At 42.5% G+C, this 21,717-nt stretch overlaps 1 protein-coding gene and 1 long non-coding RNA gene across 4 annotated transcripts; one reads left to right on the top strand and one right to left on the bottom strand.

Annotated features, from left to right (window-relative positions):
- Positions 1 to 239: 239 nt before the first annotated feature.
- LOC108402591 (uncharacterized) lies at positions 240 to 13,372 on the bottom strand. 2 transcript variants are annotated; one of them, XR_012122738.1, is made up of 5 exons: positions 12,718 to 13,372; positions 9,527 to 9,714; positions 9,198 to 9,356; positions 4,334 to 4,421; positions 240 to 648 (listed from the first exon to the last, which is right to left on the bottom strand). It is a non-coding gene; the product is annotated as an uncharacterized lncRNA (long non-coding RNA). The 2 variants fall into 2 exon arrangements; XR_005058700.2 differs by lacking the exon at positions 4,334 to 4,421.
- A 123-nt stretch (positions 13,373 to 13,495) lies between these two features.
- H3-3A (H3.3 histone A) lies at positions 13,496 to 21,329 on the top strand. Of its 2 annotated transcripts, none has more exons than XM_017669233.3 (4): positions 13,496 to 13,635; positions 15,119 to 15,273; positions 16,455 to 16,608; positions 20,682 to 21,329. In XM_017669233.3, exons 2-4 carry the CDS (start codon positions 15,146 to 15,148, stop codon positions 20,808 to 20,810), a joined length of 411 nt encoding a protein of 136 aa, XP_017524722.1. In that variant the 5' UTR covers positions 13,496 to 13,635; positions 15,119 to 15,145; the 3' UTR covers positions 20,811 to 21,329. The 2 variants fall into 2 exon arrangements, with proteins under 2 accessions (XP_017524722.1, XP_017524723.1); XM_017669234.3 differs by lacking the exon at positions 13,496 to 13,635 and adding an exon at positions 13,683 to 13,962.
- Positions 21,330 to 21,717: the final 388 nt, after the last annotated feature.

The raw sequence follows: 21,717 nt of genomic DNA, 5'->3' as shown, positions 1-21,717 counted from the left end.
CCAGTTTACAATCAAGTGGGAAGGAGGCATTATACATTGAGCAAATAGTAAGAGTAAGTGTGAAATTATAACTTGATGGCACTGTGTCATTTACATAATTTAAAAGCAAGAAAGAACCACTGATTTTTAAAAACATGCATTACATATTTTTTAAGATATCATTGATATACAATCTTATGAAGGTTTAACATGAGCAACATTATGGTTTCAACATTCACCCATATTATCAAAGTCCCCTCCCCACCCCATTGCAGTCACTGTCCATCACTGTAGTAAGATGCTATAGAGTCATTACTTGTCTTCTCCATGCCATAATTGCCTTCCCCATGACTTACTTATATTGTACGTGTTAATTATAATGCTCCTTAATCCCCTTCTCCCACCATTCCCAGCCCCTTCCTTTCATAACTGCTAGTCTCTTCTTGGAGTTTGTGAGTCTGCTAAACATGTATTACATATTAAAAGCATAAAAGCATGAATGGGAAAGAAACACAATGAAACTTTTTGGCAATGATGTGGGAAATCAGAACCCTCATAGTCCACTGGTGGGAAAGAAATAATTTTAAATGGAATGGTGCAGTCCATTTCCAAAACAGCTTAGCAGTTCCTCAGAGAGTCAGCCACAGCAGTTCCACTCTTGTTATATACCTAAAAGAATTGAATACATGTTAATACATACATGAATGTTTCTAGCAGCATTATTCATAATAGCCAAAAGTTGGCCAGGATCAGTAGTTTCCAGAGATGGAGGGACACTGTGCTTTAAAAATCCCAGGCCTTATATGAGTGTCACCAACACTCTTGGGTGCTGGGGGATCTTGGCAGCCTGGAAGCCAATAGCCTCATGTGAGAAGCTGACCTCTCACTAGTGAGCCCACTCCTCCTAAACTAAAAGTAAGAGGATGTCCTACAAGAAGGGTGTGTTAATTTGCTGCCAAACAAAGTACCACAAACTGGCTGGCTTAAACAATAGACACTTACTGCTTCCCAGTTCTGCAAACTAGAAAACTGACATCAAGGTGTTGGCTGGTTGGGTCTTCCAAGTGCTGGAAGGCACAGTGTGTTCTAGACCTCTGTTCTTCGATAGTAAATGGCTAGGAGACTCCCTTGATGCCTGTCGGTCTACAAATTTCCCTCTTTGATAAGGACACCAATTCTGTTGGATTAGGGGCCCGCCTTGCCCCAGTATGACCTCATCTCAATGAATTACATCTGCAACGACCCTATTTCCAAGTAAGGCACCTTCTGGGGTACTGGGAGTTAGGGTTTCAACATGAGTCTTGGGATGGATGCAGTTCAGCTCCCAAAAAAAGGCGTTTTCTTCTGATCTCTGATCTAAAAAAATGGGGAAAACGCTGAGGGCCATCCGGTTGTACATGAGAGAATGATGCTTAGGAAATGCTTTCACCTTAATCTTGCAAACTCTGCAAGGAAGGGAATTCAAGTGTCACGCCACTCTACAGATGAGAAAGCTGAAATGTCTCAGCACTTATTTCAGGCACTGTCATGGGCCACCTCTGCAGAGGGCCGATCACAGTGATTTTTCCTAATTTCATTCTCAAAGGGTGGTCTTTCTTTTCTTAGACTTTCACAGGGGGTCCCTGTGTGCTCACTACAGCACCAACTGGAATTAATAAATAAGGGTCCTTGTAATAGGGTGATGGAATTGTGGATGGGTTTCTCTTTTCTTGATCTATTCTCATTTTTCCAAATGTTTGTAATGTGGGAAGGTTTCATAATTTAAAATTTTCATGTTAAATTTTTTGGAGTGAGTTAGAGGGGCTGAGTTCTGAATATTCACATCTGGGAAGGCTAAGACCTTCCTGGTGCTGCTTGGTCCCCAGCACTTACAACCTGGCTGGGGCTTTTCTGTGCATAAGTGAGAAAGGGCAGCAGCATTTTGTGAGCCCCGGTTCTGCCCCAGATCAGGGGGTGGTCTGGTGATGGTACCCCAGAGATGGTCACTTCACCCAGCTAATCCATTCCAGGCTGGGCTGACTTTTGAAACTGATGACCTTAGTATGGAAGACCTTGGGACTGGCTATAGAGAGAAAATGAAATAAGAATGGACCCAGACCTGGCCATTCCCCTCCTGCTCAGTCCATTTGGCTAGAATGGGAATGAGAAGAGAGGGCAAAAAGTGGTGGGGAAGTGGATGAAGTGAGGGAAGAAGACCCCAGCCCAGGAGGAGAGAATGCCAATGAAGAACCTGGGCGCCTCATCTTCCTGCCTCCTAGGCTGGAGGAGATTCTTGCTCTGTACGCTCCAGAAATCCTCTCAAGGACAAGAACCCAAAGGCTAAACCAACCCCTAGGCCAACAAGGTGGAAGCTGAGTGGCTGAAGCAGCAGGGTCTGCCGTGAGTCTCTGGTAGCAGCTAGCAGCACCTGCACATTCTGAGCATTTTGTTCTCAGGTCCAACATCTAGGAATTTGCTCAGACTGACCCTTGGCAAGCATCAAATCTCAGGCATTAAAGAACCTTATGCAGTAGGTTCCTAGGAAGCATCTTAGGCAGGTGGCCATGAACACTCCTATTAGCAGAACCACCCAAAGGGGACTAAACACCAGAGGTGGATTCAGGAAGAAAATGCGACAGTCCTACTGTCTGTCCTTCTCTCAAGAGACAGATGGCACAATTGTCTACTACGGGACAATTGTCCTCAGCATCTTCTCTTTGCCCTTTCTGAACCTTCCCCTAAATTTCCAGGTAATAGCACAGAAAGAGACTCTGGCCCTCTCAAGGCCTCCCAGGCCCACCCCGGGGCCCCATCTCTGCAAGCAGTCTTCCAGGTCTCCCTTCCATTGTCTGAGCTCTATTCCCTAGGGACATGTGTCCCATCTCATGGAAATCACCAGGTCCTAAGCACACGGGTCCCCTTCCCTAGCAATTTGTGTGACTCTGATTTAGCCTATAACTGGGGACTGGGGAACAGACATTTTCCTGTGCTCTTTAATTCCAGTATGTAATTAATTAATCCTTTAATAAATCAACAAATGACTGAATGAGTCTTCAGGACATTCAGCATACCGTTTTATTAAAACTTAATTTGGAGTTTATGGACTAGCAGAAAGACCAGAAAACACCCACGACAATGAGCAACTGTTTTGCTCTCCAAGCACCATCCTGGATGCAGGAGCTTGGCAGAGGCTCATTCCCTGAGACAGGCAAGGCTGAATGTGCTGGGAGAAGGGAAAAGTAGCAGGATGTGAATTCTACTGAAAGCTTCTAAATTATGGATAGGGCATTGCAATTCTTTTGTACCAGTGTTGATGTTCATTAGGACTGAGGGCACTTGTCTGCATAGAATGATGACACTACCAGCAAAGAAGTTTCCTGGATGGGCCAATTGCTCAAAGATTCATTGTTTTAGCCACAGTTGGGTATCAATTTTATTTGGTTTCCTGACAGTTTGTACTCTCCTGGGACTATGGCACCATGTGTGGCCTTGAGTCATCAACAACATGTCTGGAGGGGTTCTTCCCAATAAAGTCATGTCACCCAATTCACTTCTGGCTCACAGCTATCATTGCCAGTTTATGGGTATGTAGGTGTCCTGGATCTGGGGAAATAATTCCATTTCAAACCCTATGCCCCATTGCCAGGCCATTAAGACAGGCCATATGTCCTGGTGTTTTTAGTTTTGAATATTCTCATCATAATCTCATATGGCTGTAATTGTACTTATAAGAGTTTTTTAATTTAAAAATCTTTCCAAGATAAAAGTAATACTATCATATTATTAACATTCTGGAAAATTAGGAAGAACATACAACCATAATACCACCATCTGAGTGTATAGGTAAATACAGGTGTATAATTTTCCCAGCATATTACCAAAATAAATACATGATTTTATATTCTACTTTCTTCAACCAACATTGTATTAAAAAAATATTTCTAAAGAAAGCATTTTAATGGAAGGATAATATTACATTCAGGAGATTACTGAAATATACTAATCATATTTCAGTTCATAATTTTCACCAGTATTAATAAATCCACAATAAATATCATTGTACAGATATTTTTTATATTTAATTTTCCTTAGTTTAGGTTCTGCAAGTTGAATTATATGTTCAGAATATGAATATGCTTATGACTCCCAATACATATTGCAAATAACTTTCCAAAAAAGTTATACAAACAAACACGATCATCAGCACTGTGTGAGGGGGTCTGCTTGCTGCCATCGCTACCAACAAACCAATGTGTTGAAGTTTTGAAATGATTCTCAGGACAATTTCATTGAACAACACTCCCTAATTGTAGAAGGAAAAGTAGAATACAAAATGGACAATAAACAGATGATATACTGAAGATGGTAAACTGACCGGGGGTATCTTTTAAGCCAGGTGCGTAGGGAGAAGAAAAGCACTTCAGTGATGCTCCAAAACACTATTTCCAATGATCTGAGGACAGCTAGGAAACAAAGCAATGGCAGGCAAATGAACAAGTGGGCAGCAATTAAGGCAGCTTTTCCAGAAGAAAAAGTCTTTTGGAAGAATTGAGTCTGAGGCCAAACTCCACACCATGCACATTGCTTCATACAAGGGTCTGCTTTCTGTGCAGATACCTGGGAAAGCACACTGGCCCCACACTGGTCTTCTCAACTCCACTCATAGACACAACCTATGGGAATGACTCTATTCTTTTTCAATGTAACAATAAATAGTGACTAGACACAAATCAAATAGCTATTTTGTTGACTAGGAAAGGGGAAAACAACACTTAAGGGGCACCTACAAAGAGCTAGACACTTCATGTTGGTTTTGTCCATTTAATAAGCTTGGATCAAGCACACTGGCCCTTCAGCCTCCCTTGGCAGCTCTGAGAACCATGTTCGAGTGTAGAGTGGCTGAGCTTGGAAATGCCTGTTTGGGGCTCCCCCGGCTCAGTCGCTGCACCTCTCTGGGGCTATGAGACAGTAGCACCTCTACACCCAGAGGAAGTAAAATGATGGAAAGAATTTTCTGAGTCCCACCAGCAGGCTAACTGCTGATATTCACCCTCCTTACTGGAGGCCTCCTGCATTTAGATATTAATTTTTCTGAAAGTCACTGCAGCTTTTAGTATTAAGCATTATGGTATACATTCTGGATTTTAGCAATTTACTGTAAGGTTCTTAATATATTTATATCATGCTCTAGAAAAATTGACCAGTTCTTGGTAGGTAAAAATACTATCAAATGTGGCTATTTTAAAGATGTTCAAGGTAAATGTCTGATAACTGGCACTAAGCATACTCAAATAGAAGTTTGCAAATCATGTGAGCAGCACAGCATGGGCTCTTGAGCAGAGGCAGAGCATGGACTCCCGGATCTGCCACTTGCTAGCCTGGCCTTAGCCTGCTTCCTTATCTGTCAGTGGGGAAGAACAAGATATTATTACTTGAGAAAACAGCCAACACACTCAGCACAGTGCTTGGCATACTACAAATGCTCAATCAATATAAGGTATGTTTATTATTTTATATTATTATGAGGGAGTTCATCAGATGAAAGCATGGGATAAGCAGGGATGTTTACATCCCTTTGAGTTTAATATAATCAAATCATTAAACTATCTTTGCTGAAGAGCTAAATTCTTCTTGGATTAATTGGGGAGGGGAAATTGATATGCCTTTAAGTGTAAAAAGATGCATTCTTGAGGTCTCCACATGAGTTTCTTTCCCGTCAGCCTTCATTTTCTTAAGTGTCTGGCACTTCGTAGATGCTCACTTAGACTTGTTGAATGGAGATAAATATTTCTTTTTTTTATATTGAGGTATAATTGACATATAACATATTTTCAGGTGTATAATATAATGATTCTATGTTTCCATATAATGCAAAATGATTGCCATGATAAATCTAGTTAACATCACCATACATAGTTAAAAAAATTTCTTTCTTGTGATGAGAACTTTTAAGATTTACTCCCTTAGCAACTTACAAATGTGCAGTCCAGTATTATTAACACTAATCACCAGGCTGTACATCACATTCCCAAGACTTATTCACTTCGGAGGTTTGTACCTTTGACTCCCTTTGCCCATGTCACTCCTCTCCCATTCCCTATCCTCATCCCCTGCTTCTGGCAACCACTGATCTGTTCCCTAAACCTCTGAGCTTGGTTTTGTTGCTGTTTTAAATAGCACATACAAGTGAGATCATACAGTATTTGCCTTTCTCTGTCTGACTTATTTAACTTAGCATTATGTCCTCGAGTTGTGTCATAATGCCCTGGCCCATGTATTTCCTGGCACAATGCCATCCATATTGTCACAGATTCTTTGTCTTTAGTATTAATTCCTCTCAAACTCACCACCTACCCCACCAATACTATATTCATGCATGAAAACCTAATCATGTCTCTTCCCTCCTTCTTATCCTTCCACAGAGCCCAAGTGCCTTAGCTTGATGGACAAGGCCGCCTAGGACCACGTCCCTGGTCCTTCTCTAGCCTCCTCTCCGGAGATGCCCTGCCTTGATATATGTGCCCTGTTTTTTTTTTAAACATTTGCCTCGGTACCTTCTCTCATGCTGTTCCCCCTACTTGGAAAGCCCTTCCACCTTTCACCAGATCTATTCCTATTCACCTTCCAGGTTCACGTAAATTCTTATATTTTGTAAAAACACCAAAAGAAAAGTTTGCTTATGAATATCATGTTATGTGAATGTCATATGGTGGAAAGACATCAAAATACCTGAAAACATAAGCTCAAAGTATTGGGAGTAGTTATCTATAATACTTTTCTTCTTTATAATAAGAAAAAATTAAAATATATTTTTAAATTTTAAACATTCTAAAGAAAGTCTAGGTATAATCCCTTCCTAAATGCTCCCTAACCCTGAGGTTTCCTTGGCGTTTCCACAGAACTCCTGCCATGCCTTTAATGAGAATGCATCACACTGGGTTGAGATGCTCCCTTTCTCAATAGGCTCAATCTTTTTGTCTATCACAAGTGCCTCACATAGTGCCAGGCACACAGTGGGCACCCAAGAGATGCTTGCTGAGTCGACCTGAATCGCCCTGTTCATACCTGGTGAGAACCTAGCAGGTCCTGTGAACCCCTGCAGGTGGATCTGGTCACACCTTTGTAAAAGGTAAACAAGCAGAGCAGTTTTTGTGTCTGCCATTCCCAGTCACTTTGTCAGGAGCCGGTATGTTTTCCCATCTTTGCACTTCAACTTTTACTGACTAAAAATATGATATAGTCTCACTGTAAACATAAAAATCTGGGAAATATAGACTGCACTAAAGTAAGAAAAAAAGATATATTTCATCCAAATACCTGTATTTTTTTTTTGGTATCATTAATCTACAATTACATGAAGAACATTATGTTTACTAGGCTCCCCCCTTCACCAAGTCCCCCCCACATACCCCTTCACAGTCACTGTCCATCTGCGTAGTAAGATGCTGTAAAATCACTACTTGTCTTCTTTGTGTTGCACAGCCCTCCCCGTGCCCCCCACGCACTATACATGCTAATAGTAATGCCCCCTTTCTTTTTCCCCGCCCTTATGCCTCCCTTCCCACCCATCCTCCCCAGTCCCTTTCCCTTTGGTAAACGTTAGTCCATTCTTGGGTTCTGTGATTCTGCTGCTGTTTTGTTACTTCAGTTTTCCTTTGTTCTTATACTCCACATATGAGTGAAATCATTTGGTACTTGTCTTTCTCTGCCTGGCTTATTTCACTGAGCATAATACCCTCTAGCTCCATCCATGTTGTTGCGAATGGTAGGAACCTGCTATTTTTTTTAACCAGAATTATTTGGATCAATTTTTTCTAATTTTCTTTTCCCATTTCCTGGCACATGCAGTAATTTTCAAATTTCCTAAGCACTGGGCTGATGAGGAAGTAGAGGGATTTTGTGCCCAAAGATGAAAATTTGTAGGGGCCACAGTGCATATAGAAAGATTTTTAATAATCTCTCTATAACCCATGTGCAATGTTGGAATTTCTTTGTTTCCTAATGAGTTTAAGGGGCCTGGGGAGAGGACCTTTGCCTCTGGGATGACAGGGGATCTCTCTTCCATCAGTGACTCCTGGTAACCAGGTACAGCTACTTTCCATGTTCAAGATAATGCAGAAGACCAAGAAAAGCTGATAACTCTTGCAGGAAATGCAAAGATACCATCCCAAGATAACTGACTCTTACATAAAGTTGGGGAGAGCCTTTTCCAGGGAATAAGGGGATTTTCCTGATGATTTGGAGTAGCAGTGAGGTGTCTTTGATGACTGAGAGAAAATATCCAGGGAAGAGCACTGATCACAGGCCCAAAGATAGCTTCTCTCTCCCACTCTTTCATACCCCCCTTTGATAGCATCTCATCAATGAAATGTTACCACTCCTAGGAATTCCAGCATAGAAAGGTCTTCCTGCCTCTTAATCCTACAATTACTGTTCTATCTCAGAGACTAGGGGACATTTGGGGCTTCTGATAATGTGCTATTGCTTAATTAAGCTTCATCCTTAAACCTCATGTAGAAGTGCAGGGCCCATACTATGCCCTAGGGGATACTGACTAGCTACAGAATAGGGAACTGACGCCAAATAAAGCATGACAAGTCCCCTAAAGGTAACCGGGACCTTCATGCTTCAAAAAGGTTACAGTTGCAGACAAATTTGGGAAATATTAATAAGTGCTATTTTAAATTGCAGTAATATATAGCAGGCCACCCATTTTGAAGCAGTAAAGGCAGATCTAGAGTTTGTGGAGTCCGTACTCTGTCAGGTGCTCCATATTCATCCTGTCTGGTCCTTACAGTGACCTGGCCAGGTGGGATTTTATTATACTTTGTGGAAATTGCACTCATTTCCACAGATGAGGAAACTAAGACCCAGAGAGGTTCACACTTGGCTGGTAATAGGTGGCAGAGCTGCTGTTCAAAACTCAGCCCTGTTTGAGTCCAAAGCCCCTCCCTTCCTGCTTGGTCTCCTCTTGTCCTGGCTCTGCCATGGTGGGGTGGGAGTGAGGAGGTGTGGGGGAGGGATTCTGCTGGAGGGAGGAATACATAGGAATTGAACTCAGATGGCATTGCTGACTCTCTCAAGCAAGCTGGGACAAGGACCCCACACAACTTCCTGGGGGAGGTATCATGCCAGAATATTTAGAAGGGAGAACAGAGCAATAAGTTTGGCTATTATGGAGCTCTGCCATGGCTGTGGAAGGCCCAAAAGGTCTCAGAAGAGACCTGGGAATGTCTTACCTTGTTCATGGAGATCTCACATGGAACAATTTGCTTTCCAGAAAGGGAAGGATGGATGTGGCAAGAACACAAGTAGATGCCTGCCCTTCAGACCCATAGAAGGAAGCCAGGTTCTGCTGCTAAAGAAGCTCAGAGCACCGTGAGAAATCCGGGTGGGAGCTATGGAAAGTTAAGGGAAAGAGCACTTTAGGTGGGGAGCAGGGGGCAGGTTTGCCAGATTTAGCAAATAAAAACACAGGTTGACCAGTTAAATTTGGATTTCAGATAAACAACGAATCATTTTTTAGTATAAGTATGTCCCATGCACCATTTTATCTGGCAACACTCACCCAGCTTGAGGACTATCAGGAATTCAGCGAGCTCCCTCTATGAGGCCTGGTGACAATGTGTCCAGGATGCATCTTGCCATGGATGGGTGTCAGTGTTGGCAGTGGTCCTGGGAAGCTTACTGCCCCAAGGGAACCAAACGAATCCTAAACTCTCACATTCAGCCTAGGAAGGGATAAGCCATCTGAAACTGCAGAGGAGAAGATGGACTTTTAGACTAAGGTGACTTAGAAATTGTCATTGTACAGGCAAAGGCTTCACATTTAAGGTTTGATAAGATATGTTCTACAATTAGAATTCTTAATACCATCAGGAAAAATAAGTTAATTTGTGTGGCATTTCAAGTATACTTACAAATGCTAGGAATGAGAGGGGGGCTTTTTAGAAAGAATTTTACTTTCTTTTTCGATACTAGAAAAAGGGGAACAACAATGCTTGGAATAGTAAAAAGTGGTAGCAGGCACTTTGGGGCTCCCTGGTAATTCAGGTCCTTTCCTTGTGGCAGGTGAGCTCTGTATAGTACATTCTCACTCTACCAGAGGAAACCCAACTCCTCTTTTTCCTTGAGACATACTTGTTGAACCTTGTTTCTTCTGTATTTGAACAGTGAATTCAGTTCTTGGATAAGAGGAGATACTTTTAAAAAGAGATAATCCTCTTTTTTAAGGGTTGGCTTTCTTTTTTTGGAATTTTCTAACCGGTTAATTAATACTTAAGAAGTGTCATGATCATTATATCAGAATGTTGGAGTTTGAACGAAGGGCTAGGGGAATGTCTTGAACACTGTCTAATGTCCAAGAAGTTCACCAGGTTCCATACATGTGTGAATTCACTGCAGTTCAAGGCTGGCTCCAGGCCTTAAGGTCTTAGAAACCACTCTAACTTTTGGCACTCTTTTCTCATAGCAGACCTAGTTCACTAGTGTACTAGGCAGACCTAGTACACTAACCCAGTTCACCAATATGTATGTAGAGCCGAGACACCCAATTATTCCTTTACAAAGAGGATAAGAAGAACCCCTGGACAGGCAGTGACAATGGGGCCAGGGAAGGAGGAGAGCAGCTTTTCAGAGGTAGGGTCAATTGGCCTAAGGAGAGAGAGGTAAAGGCCTGCCTGCACCCTTTGGTTTGAGCAATTGAAGATATGCTAGTTACTGGGCAAGACGAAAGGAGGGGTTGTTTTGGAGAGAGGACTGGGGTCTAAAGCCTCAGGATATATATTTCACCAAAGTACAAGTAAAGACAAATAATATATAGATGATATAAGGCATTTACTAGGCATGTCAACCATTTATTGGGCTCCCACAATACATACTGAAATATCTACAGATGAAATGATGTAAAAAGTCTGGGGCTGCTTCAAATTAATTCAATGGCATAGGTGGGGGGGTGGTGAGTAGAGGTATAGACGGAACACAAGATTGGTCATGAGCAGATCATTTTTGAAGCTAAGTAATGGGTACATGGGGGTTCATCATGCTATTCTCTACATTTTGGTCACATCCTTGACAGTTTCGTGGAACTGGATGAGATCACCTAATAAGGAGGTGCAGCAAGTTGGGAAAGGCCCCAAACTGGAGGTGGAGCAGGGGTGGCAGTGCTAGACTAGTAGGAAGAAACAGATGAGACCACTGTTGTCCTAGGCTTTACATTCTTTAAGAGAAGAGACTGACAATAAATGAGTAAACAAATATGACAGATTTAAATCCAAGTGATAAAGAAAAGGGTGATATGATAGTGGCATAAGGATAGCACCAGGGTGGCCATAATCAACAGCTTCATGGAGCAGTAATCTGCACTGGATTTACAAGCCAAGTGGTACTTTTAAAATCCTTCTACTTTTTTTACTTCTACTTATAAACAAATCGTAGTAGCCATAAGCATTCCATTCTCGGGAAAGTGTTTGAACTTAAAAGTTTTTGCTCCTTCCCTCTCCAATTTTTTAAACTCCAAATTTTGAAGCCATGATTAGCCCAAGAGTTGTAGAAGTAGAGCCAATTCAAGACTGTCCTAGTGCGCCTTTAGAATCCCTTTTTTCCCCGGAAGCTCTCCTCCATCCCCATTCTCTGGACCCTAAAAGTCCTTTTCTCCCTTCAGCCAGTTTTTGCAACTCCTACGGCTCCAAAAAACCTCTTTCCTTCCCATCCTTCAAGTGCTGCTTTCCCATGGGAGGCAATGCTCCCAGAGGATGCCAGCCCTAGGAGGGCAAGATCATTGCTCATGTTCACTGCTGTATTCCCAGCACCCAGAATTGTGCCTACACATAGCTGGCACTCAATATTCACTGAGAGAGCTTCTTAAAGCTGCTGGGTAGATAACCAGTCACCAACCCAGGTGCTTACGTAATCCATCCCACTACTAGAAAGAACTGTGGCCTATCCTCACACAGATAGATACTACTTCCATTTCACAGATGTACAGCTGAGTTGGTTCAGATAATCCAAGATCAGAACTATTTCACCCAAAATACTCTTTTACTTCTTTAAAAATATTTAAGCTTAAAAATAGGAGCTATGGAAAAATCTAGCATATAAACCATTTCATATCATTTAATATTTCTTAGAGACATGGTGAATTTAATTGACGTCGAACACCCTTCATGGATGAACCCATCAACAATTTTGGTTTCCAGAAAACAAAACATAGCAAAAAACAAACAGGACAAAACTCTTCTTGGCCCAAATTACAGAAACTCTTCCCTGGCAGCTCAGCTTAGGCTTTTTTGCATGTGCTTTCAGGATAGGCTTGCAGATTGCATGTGTTCTGCACAGCAACCACGGACACTTAACATTCATTAAATAATAATGAAACAAGAGGCCTGGATTTATTTGTTGCTCCTGGGTCTGTTTCTCACTTCAGTGACCTTGGACAAATCTATTCCCCCCTTCTATTTCCATATATCCTTTTCAGGATAATGTTTATGACTAAAATGCTTTATAAAATCTCCGGATTACAAATAGAGGTTAGTGCCCTCCGTCCACGAAATTTATCTTTCCTATCCTATGGGACATCCGCAGAAACATCTTACAGGAAATCATCCCACAGTGCGGCGCGTGGTCGCTAGCCAGGGCTAGTTAGGGTATTCTAGGGCCAGGGAACCCACAGCGTGGTAACCTGAGCCGGAAAGTGTTTTCTACGCCGCCCAGAATTGGAGAATGGGCAAAGGTAACAAACCCAGACCACGCTTTCCTCACTTCTGCCGTTGTCCACTGCCTCAGCTACGTCGGAGCTGCGGACAGAGTTTGGGTACACTATCCGGGCGTTCCACCCAACGGACCGGTCACGAGGCCCGGCCACGGCTAGGTCGGGCTCCGGACCGGCGTGGGGAGGCCCACGAAGTACAGCCATCTTGCCTCGGGCACTGAGGCCAGGGCGCGGGCGAGCCGGGGACCGGCGCTACAGACGCCGCCCGCTCTCTCAGCAGCCCTGGCAGGGCCGCCGAGAGAAGATAAAATTGTCCGCGGGAGACTGGCGCGGAAGCGGAGAGAGGGCCGTGTTGCACGGCCGGCTGCTTAAACAGCCCCTCCAGACAGCGGCGCGGGATGCGGGGTTCCCGCTCCCCGGCGGCAGCGCTCCCGCCGGCAGCGCTCCCGCCGGGCCGCGGGGCCGCCGGCGCGCCCTCCTTCCGACCGGCCGCGGGAGCGCGCGCCCTTCCCCCTCCCCGCCGGGCCCCAAGGTGCCCGCAGGCCGGGCGTCCACTGGACACGCACCCGCCACCCCGGCCCCGGCCGCCCGAGCCCAGAGGTGCGCGTGGGCAGCGGGCTGGGGGTGGGTGCCGGGAGCGGGAGCCGGCGGGGACAGCGGGCGGCTGGCGGCCCTCCGGCACGTCTATTGTGTTTGTACACACAGTGCGCGGCTGCCGCGGGCGGGGAGAGAGGCGAGCACGCGCCGGCAATCGGGCGCGCGGGGGCGGGGCGCGGGGGCGGGGCGAGCCTTCCCTCCATTGTGTGTGATTGGCTGGCGCACGGCGCGGGGGCGGGGCGGCGTGTGTTGGGGGTAGCCTCGGTGTCAGCCATCTTTCAATTGTGTTCGCAGCCGTAGACGCGCCGCCGCCGCTTTCCAACGCCAGCGCCGCCTCTTGCTCGCCGAGCTCCAGCCGAAGGGGAAGGGGGGTAAGTTTCCTCGCCCGCCCGCTTTCCCGGAACCGATCCCCGCTTGCCGTCAGCCGCGGGCCGAACCCCGGAGGTGCGGGAGGACACCACAGCCCCTCCGGCTTGGCCCGCAAACTTTTCGCCCCAGAAATGGGGGTGAGGAGCGAGTTTCTTCTTGCCTCAGGCGGCGGCGGCGGCGGCGGCGGCGGCGGCGGCGGCAGCAGCAGCAGCAGCAGCAGCAGCAGCAGCAGCTCCCCCGTCTTTCGCCGCCTCAGCCCAACAGCAGCAACCGCCGTGGCGCCGAGCCTGCTCTCCTTCCTCCCCGCGCCCTCGGCTGCTCTTTCTTCGGTGAAATCCCGCCCGCCGCCCCTTCTCGGGACCCCAGACCCTCACCAGTACCCGCGCGGGCCCCTTAACTACCGACCCCAGGCCCGGAGTCCCGGTTTTCGGGCGGGAAAAGGGTGGAAATCGCCGCTGCTTCCCATCCCGGGGTAACTCGCTTTCGCTGCCTCCCCACAGTTGTTGCTAAGCTTCACCATCTTGTCTCTTCTCTGGTCACCGACCATATTTTTTCCCCCGTTTCTCTCTTCCCCATTTCACAAAAGAAGAAAAAAATTTTAAAGAGGGACATTTTTTTCTTCTTTTTTGGAGAAGCGGAAACTTGATGCATTTGAAATGCAAAAAAACTTTTGCATTTTGGAGGGCGGCACGTGGCAGGGGTCGGGGGCTTTTGGAGCATTTGGTGTTTTGTCTCCGGGAGGGAGTCGGATACGTTTTGCGATTGTTTCCATCTTGCTGAGGTCTGGGCGCGGAGTGTGCGGGTCGGGCCGAGCCTGGGCGCAAAACCAAAAGTTTGCGTGGTGCGGGGGCGGCCGGCCGGGTAGTTAGCCGGGGTCCGGGGCACTTTGTGTTGGATGCGGAGCCTGCGGGACCGGACGCCAGAACGGGCTTTGTGGAATACTCGCCGGTGGTAGCTGTGACCCGTGTCTTCTGAGACGCCTTTTTGTCAACATAGCTGTGCAGAGGTCCCCCACAAGAGTGTTTTCAGATATTTACAGCAATCTATCAACTGCCGGACTGGGGGTGAGGGGGGCGGGGGCAAAACCTTTTTCGCTGTAATTTGACTCGACCTTTCTGTGGTTTGTGGTTTCGGTCTTTTGACTTGTTTGTGAATTGAATGTTTACAGACATTTCTAATTTCTACTTTAAAGAAATAGAGGCAAAAGCTGTGAGGGGTCTTTTTGTTTTGTCGTTTGTCGCTCAGATTTGGCATTTTGAGAGAGAACTGATGATAATGCCAGTAATTTTCTAGTACTGTTTGTTTCAAGAAGTCTTATTTGGGTGGTGAACGTAATCTGTACCCTTTCAAATTACACATGGATGTTATAATTTGCAGATTTGGTGGCGGGTGGTGTGTGGAGTGTTGGGGGTGGAGGGGTAGTGGCAGGAGAACTTGTGTGTTTGGTAATTGGATGTGTGATTTTTGTTTTTTTAATGATGGTAGGTGAGTAAGTAAGGAGGTCTCTGTACCATGGCTCGTACCAAGCAGACCGCCCGCAAATCCACCGGTGGTAAAGCACCACGGAAGCAACTGGCTACAAAAGCCGCTCGCAAGAGTGCGCCCTCTACTGGAGGGGTGAAGAAACCGCATCGTTACAGGTATTAGAAAAATAAGAGGAAATGAAGGGACAAAGCCTACCTCCTGAAGCAGTATCCATAGAGTCAAACAAAAAGATGTGTAACAGGCAAACTTTTGCTTTAGAGAAACTGATGTTTTTATCCTTTTGAATATTTACTAATACATGAAAAAATAAAATTTCTTCGGAGTTTTTATTAGGAACATTTAATTTGAAGCCATAATCGTATGCATAGCCCAAAGCAGACCTATTGCATCACTAATAACGTTAATGGGATAGATTAACATTTTATTTAGCTGTTAGTAATAATATAGTATTAAACAGTAGAGTGTGTTAATACCTTTTTCTTTTGAGGCTGCTCTTGCGTTTGGTAAATTAATGTAGCATAATCAAGATGGGGAGTTTTTAGTAAAGTTCCCGTCCCTCATTTATTTGAATTGTTTTATTTCCTTTTATTAGCACATTTGGTTTTGAACTACCTTGAGCAGTGTTGTTAAGCGCTTCTGCCATTAGAGGGCAGAAGTTGTCCATACTTACGTAGCCTCTGCAAATTGTTTTACAGTTAATCTAAAATGCTCATACAGTGGAAGAAGTAAGTCAGAATTGAGGTAAATGTCTTTCTGACATTACTTAGTAAAAAAAAAAAAAAACGAGACCTCTTCCTTATGGCAGAGACACTATATTCAAGAGCATTCAAATGTAATCAGTCATGAGAGATGGGCAAAGTAAAGGTATTCTGGGATCTTGAACTTAAGTAAATGCAAGTGTATTTCTTAAGCTCATTGGGTGATTATGTTAGGTCTTTTAGAATAATTGAGGGTGCCAGGTGGGAAGAAGAGTGATGCCAAATTTTGAAAAGTTTGAACAAATTTTACTTCATTAGTAGCCTGATACCTCCCCAGTTGTCATTATAAATGTGTGTTATGTGTATGTGTTAGAAAATAAATGGGACTTTGTTAACTCCCTGCAGCCTCTACTTCAATAACATGCTTTTTGCTTTAAAGGTATTGTTAGGTTGCTCTTAATAAGCTGGAATATGCAGGTCATTAATTGATAAGTGAAATTTGGTACAACAGCTGAAGAATAGTTGGATGTTTATTTTTTGAAAAAGGATTGCATTTCTTAGAAGCTGACCACTTATCCTTCCGTTCTTTATTTGGTAACCATTTCTGTAAATTTTTATTAAAAAAATTTTTTTTTAAGGCCTGGTACTGTGGCACTCCGTGAAATTAGACGTTATCAGAAGTCCACTGAACTTCTGATACGCAAACTTCCCTTCCAGCGTCTGGTGCGAGAAATTGCTCAGGACTTCAAAACAGATCTGCGCTTCCAGAGTGCAGCTATTGGTGCTTTGCAGGTAAAAAGGCTGGTGGGAAAGGCTTTAGAGGTGGTGGTCCTACTATGTGCCAAGAAGGAAGAGTTCTAAATTTTGTGTGTACTTAGAATAATTTAATCATCACAAGTTTATGAAGTAGGTGATATCTTTATTTCACTGTTGAGATGTTAGATTAAGCTGCTCAAGATCATAAAGAAAATGTAATTTGATCCCATTTGATTCCAAAGCCTAGTGTGCATTCCAATGTACCATTTAAAATGTTTAAACATTGCACTAAAAACAATGTTTAAAGGAAAAAGATCCCTCTGATTTGGCTTATGGGTGCTGTAGGTCATTAAGAAGACATGGGACTAAAAGTCTGTATTGGTAATCCATTTCAGACAGTGAATGGTATAAGGCAATGTTAGGACAAATGTCTTCCTGGACCTGAAGAGGCAAATGTACGTGGAGAGAGCATAGTGTCCAGGATGGGAACATGGTGCATTAAAGAATTGTTTGTTGAGATAAAAGCAGCTGTGAGTGGTATTTAGATTTAGGATTGGATTGATGATAGGCAGCAAGGTGTACTTAAAGGTGTTACTGGGCATGTAGAGGGACAGGGACTTGAAGACTTGAAGTTTGCTAAAGGAGATTATGGATTTCCACCGCAATGGGAATCATATTGAATTTAATCTTAGCTGCAGGGTGTCAGAATCTTGAGAAATACTCTTCTGGAGGTGGGTATGTATTTGAAATATTTGTGGTTTATGCCAGGATTAAAATTTGAAATGCCCACAAGTAAGATAATTTGATTAGGTATGTGGGTATGTCATCGCTTAAGTAACCTATTTTATGTTGTGTGTTTGGCATTCGTTTGGTGTATCTTCAGGTATGGTAAGGCTATTTGTCCATCAAAACAAGGGGCTGGAGGTGATTTAAAATGCTGATTGTCAGGCACCACAGACCTAAATCAGAATCTCTTTAGGGGGAGTGTCCATAATTTACATACACTTCATTGGAGGAATTTCAAGGCTGCTGTTGCTTAGCCAAGCCTTTGCTTTATATGTGAGGACGATCTGATAGGTGGATTCTGCACTGATATGTAATTGGTTGAGTTGTTTCCATGGTTAGTCTGAACTGCATTTGATTGGTGAATTCCTGGAGTAGGCATTCATTAAATTCTCAGTGAATTGAAATGACTGAAATTTCAAAGTATAAAAATCTTCCAAGGCTGTAACCTAAAACTTCATATTGTTTTAGTAACTGATTATCTTCAGATCTTATTTTACTTATTACTGCAGTTGCAAATCACATAACCCATTATATTGTAAAAACAAATATTACTAAGATTCTCAAGCATTGATACAACGCTGCTAATTTTGTTTTCTAGTTAGAGTTGGCAGGACTCTGCTGGAAGTACACATTATACCTGAAAGTCCAACAGATTTTTCGTTTAAGTGACAGTGATAGACCCTTGTAAATCGGGGTTACTAGACAATCTGGGGAAAAGACTACCTTTTAAAAATACACATGTAAGCTTCACCTACTGCTGTAATTACAGTATGTGCTTTATATTTGTCAGTAAGAAGTTGTATTGGTTTGAACAAAATGTTCACTTCTGCTTCTAGGAAGTATTCTACATTAGGATAGCTCTGTATGGGAAGGAATAATCTTTGTTACAAGTTTTTTGTTTTGTGTTTGCTTTTTTAATACATACACTTCAGTTCTCGCCTGAGAGTTTGGATTAAGTATCTTTGTGTTGAAAATGAACATTGGTAAGTTGTGAAATGGTGGAAGCCAGATGTTGAATATACTTAAAATGTTGTGAGGATGCTATCATTTCCTTCCAGTTGTAAGATATTCTTTTGCCATTATCTCAAAATTAATTACATTCTTTTGGGCAAGACTTGTAATTCCCATTATAACCTTAATGTGTCGGAGGCTTTAGGACATTGCTAATATAATTGGAAACATACCTTTTATGGTCAAATCCCCTGTGAGTACTGAATCTTTTCCCAGAGCTGGCCAGATAGAACCTCATAAAACTGATGGCCAGGTTCTAAGACAACAGTTAGAGCCCCAGCTGCCACATGCCATATCTGAGTAGTACCAGGGGAGCCTATAGATCACACCATGCTTATTAAATGGTCTCAGAGTCACAGAACCTGTTGGCTTGTCTATATTAGAGGATCATAACGTTGTGTTTTGCAGAAACATTCTAGATTTGCATAATCCTGAAATATGCTGGGTTATACACAATTAAACTGGTTTCTTTACTGAGGAACTTCAGTCCTGGTATCTGATGTGTGTTGTGAACCCCTAAGAATAGGCTGTAGTATGCCATTTTTCCCCAAAGTTTTTACCCATTTCTAGACTATCCCTGATTATTAAGGACTTTTGTTTGTAACACCTTCTTTGTTTAGTTAAGGTATGAGGTACTGATTGCATAGAAAAGATGCAAATTTAAATTAGGGTTAAATAAAAAACAAATCAAGTGTTTATTGGATGTGTATGAGGGCAGGCCATTGTGAGTATAAAATGAGATCTCTATAACATAAGGGCATGAACAGATGGCTCGTGTACAAGGCCAGTGTGTGCAACAGGATTAGGTGAGTTCGGGGCTATCTGCACCTGGGAACCTTCAGGGAAGAGTTTTGAGCTAGACATTGGTAAACAAGACTCAGTTCTTTCTAAGAAATGCAGCAGAAAAACATTTAAGGGATGGTAAAACTTGGATGAAATAAGTTTTTATAAGAGAGAGAAATAAGGCTAAAAAGGATGACAGTATAAATGTGAAGGAAATGGTTTTTTTATAAGATGAAATAATGTAAATCATTTGGATTAATTGTTGCTGTGTTGGTACTCTTACAAGCAAAATACCAGTTTTATTGCAGAGTCAAAATGTAAAAAGCAGATCTGGCTATTACCATCTATATATATATCTTGTGTATTATATTATGGGGCTTGAGTTGTTCAAGTATTTGTTGTGTTTTCTTTTAGTTTTGGTATTACCTGAAGGTTCCAAGATAAAAATAGACAAAAATAGCAACTATATGTAAATCTCTTTCTTAGCATATCTTGGACAGAAAAATAAGTCCTTCATAGAGAAGGACAGAAGGTCAAATAACCTCTCATCTGATGCCCCAAATCCACTCAAATGGGTAGTCTGATCCCCGGAGTAGTGAGACAACAGTCTCTTCATTTCAAAATGAGAGGCAGATATTTTAACTTAGACTGAAGGATTCTCCAACTTTTCAGACAATTTAAGGCATACTAACAAGTTAATTACAAGAAGCTCTTCTTTTTCCTCTTCATACACCAAGTGTCAGTGACTGATTCATACAACAGTTTTTGAGTGATAGGGATAAGGATGCCTTCAAAGAACCTTAGAGTCACTAGAAAAACCGGAGGGGATTAATAATATGAGAGGGTAACAAACGCCATTGTAGTTTGGGTCACATAGAGGAAAGGACATGTAGTAGGGGACATGGGGGAAGTCCTATTTCCTAGGCAAAATAGGTGAAAGTAAGTGAGACACTAATCTGGTGTGTTCTGGGACCCACCCCTCTCTCGTGATGCAGCTCTGAGGTGTAAAAGGAAAGGTAGGTGAAGACCACATGATGAAAACTAGTTGTCAGCTGTGTTGAGTTACTGGGCAAAAGCAAAGGTTCAAACAGTGTATTGGAGCAGGAATAGCATCCAGAATGACGGGAACACTGGTGGGAGGAGAGTTTGGATTATTGCTTTGGTTTGGATACATGATTCCATTTCTCTCTCTAAGGATGAGAATGTTAGGGTTTAAACTGGATTTCTTGGCTTTACTCACAACACATTACAGTTTACTAGAAATTAAATACAGAAACATTAAGCATTGTGATTATTTGATTTTTGTGTAATATGGTAAAGATTTACATATTTGAGCTTTTCATTTTTCATAAGTTGTCTTTCAGCTTTGTCTCACAAATTTTAAAATGTAAGCATTTGGTAAAATAGTCAATGTCTTCAGAAGTAGGTTTTTAAAGGGTTCAAAACCCTCAGCATTTTAACTGATAAAAGATATACCTTAACTGTTGGCAATAACCCCATTAATATTTTTTTGTTTATTCTTGTTGTAGGAGGCAAGTGAGGCCTATCTGGTTGGCCTTTTTGAAGACACCAACCTGTGTGCTATCCATGCCAAACGTGTAACGATTATGCCAAAAGACATCCAGCTAGCACGCCGCATACGTGGAGAACGTGCTTAAAGAATCCACTATGTTGAAAAACATTTTGTTCTTTAAAAAAAAAAATTCTCTTCTTCCTGTTATTGGTAGTTCTGAATGTTAGATTTTTTTTGCCATGGGGTCAAAAGGTACCTAAGTATATGGTTGCAAGTGGAAAAAATAGGGGACAGAAATCAGGTATTGGCAGTTTTTTCCATTTTCATTTGTGTGTGAATTTTTAATATAAATGCGGGGACATAAAGCATTAATGAAAGTCAAAATATTTCAGTGAACAAGTTTCAGCAGTTCAACTTTATAACAATTATAAATAAACCTGTTAAATTTTTCTGGACAATGCCAGCATTTGGATTTTTTTAAAACAAGTAAATTTCTTATTGATGGCAACTAAATGGTGTTTGTAGCATTTTTATCATACAGTAGATTCCATCCATTCACTATACTTTTCTAACTGAGTTGTCCTACATGCAAGTACATGTTTTTAATGTTGTCTGTCTTCTGTGCTGTTCCTGTAAGTTTGCTATTAAAATACATTAAACTATACCTGCCTTTGGTCTTTATTATAAACCTTACCCATATTGTTCACTTGAAATTTCTATATTTAAAACAATACCGACTGTTTTGTCACCTAATATCTGAAGCATAAGATTGCCGAGTGAAATAAAGTACAAGTTTTCTATGGGAAGCCGCTGGCTTTCCTCCTAATTTTTTAGAATTTGTAGATGGTGTATCTCTGCCCAAACCATATCTTAACTCTTTCGATGTGTTGTATTCTAAACCAGTAACTCCCAAACCTAACTGCCCAACAGAATCACTTAGAAGTAGGTAAATCTGTGTAAGCTGTGAACATAACTACATTTATTAACATACTACACTATTAAGAGTGTTTTTAAAGGCAGTTTGGATGCAAACAACAGTCCAGCTAAAAAAC

This window comes from Manis javanica, chromosome 11, assembly GCF_040802235.1.
Source record: "Manis javanica isolate MJ-LG chromosome 11, MJ_LKY, whole genome shotgun sequence".
Classification (NCBI taxonomy): Eukaryota; Metazoa; Chordata; class Mammalia; order Pholidota; family Manidae; genus Manis; species Manis javanica.
The sequence above is the reverse complement of the archived record's forward strand: the minus strand, read 5'-3'. Positions and strand labels throughout refer to the sequence as shown.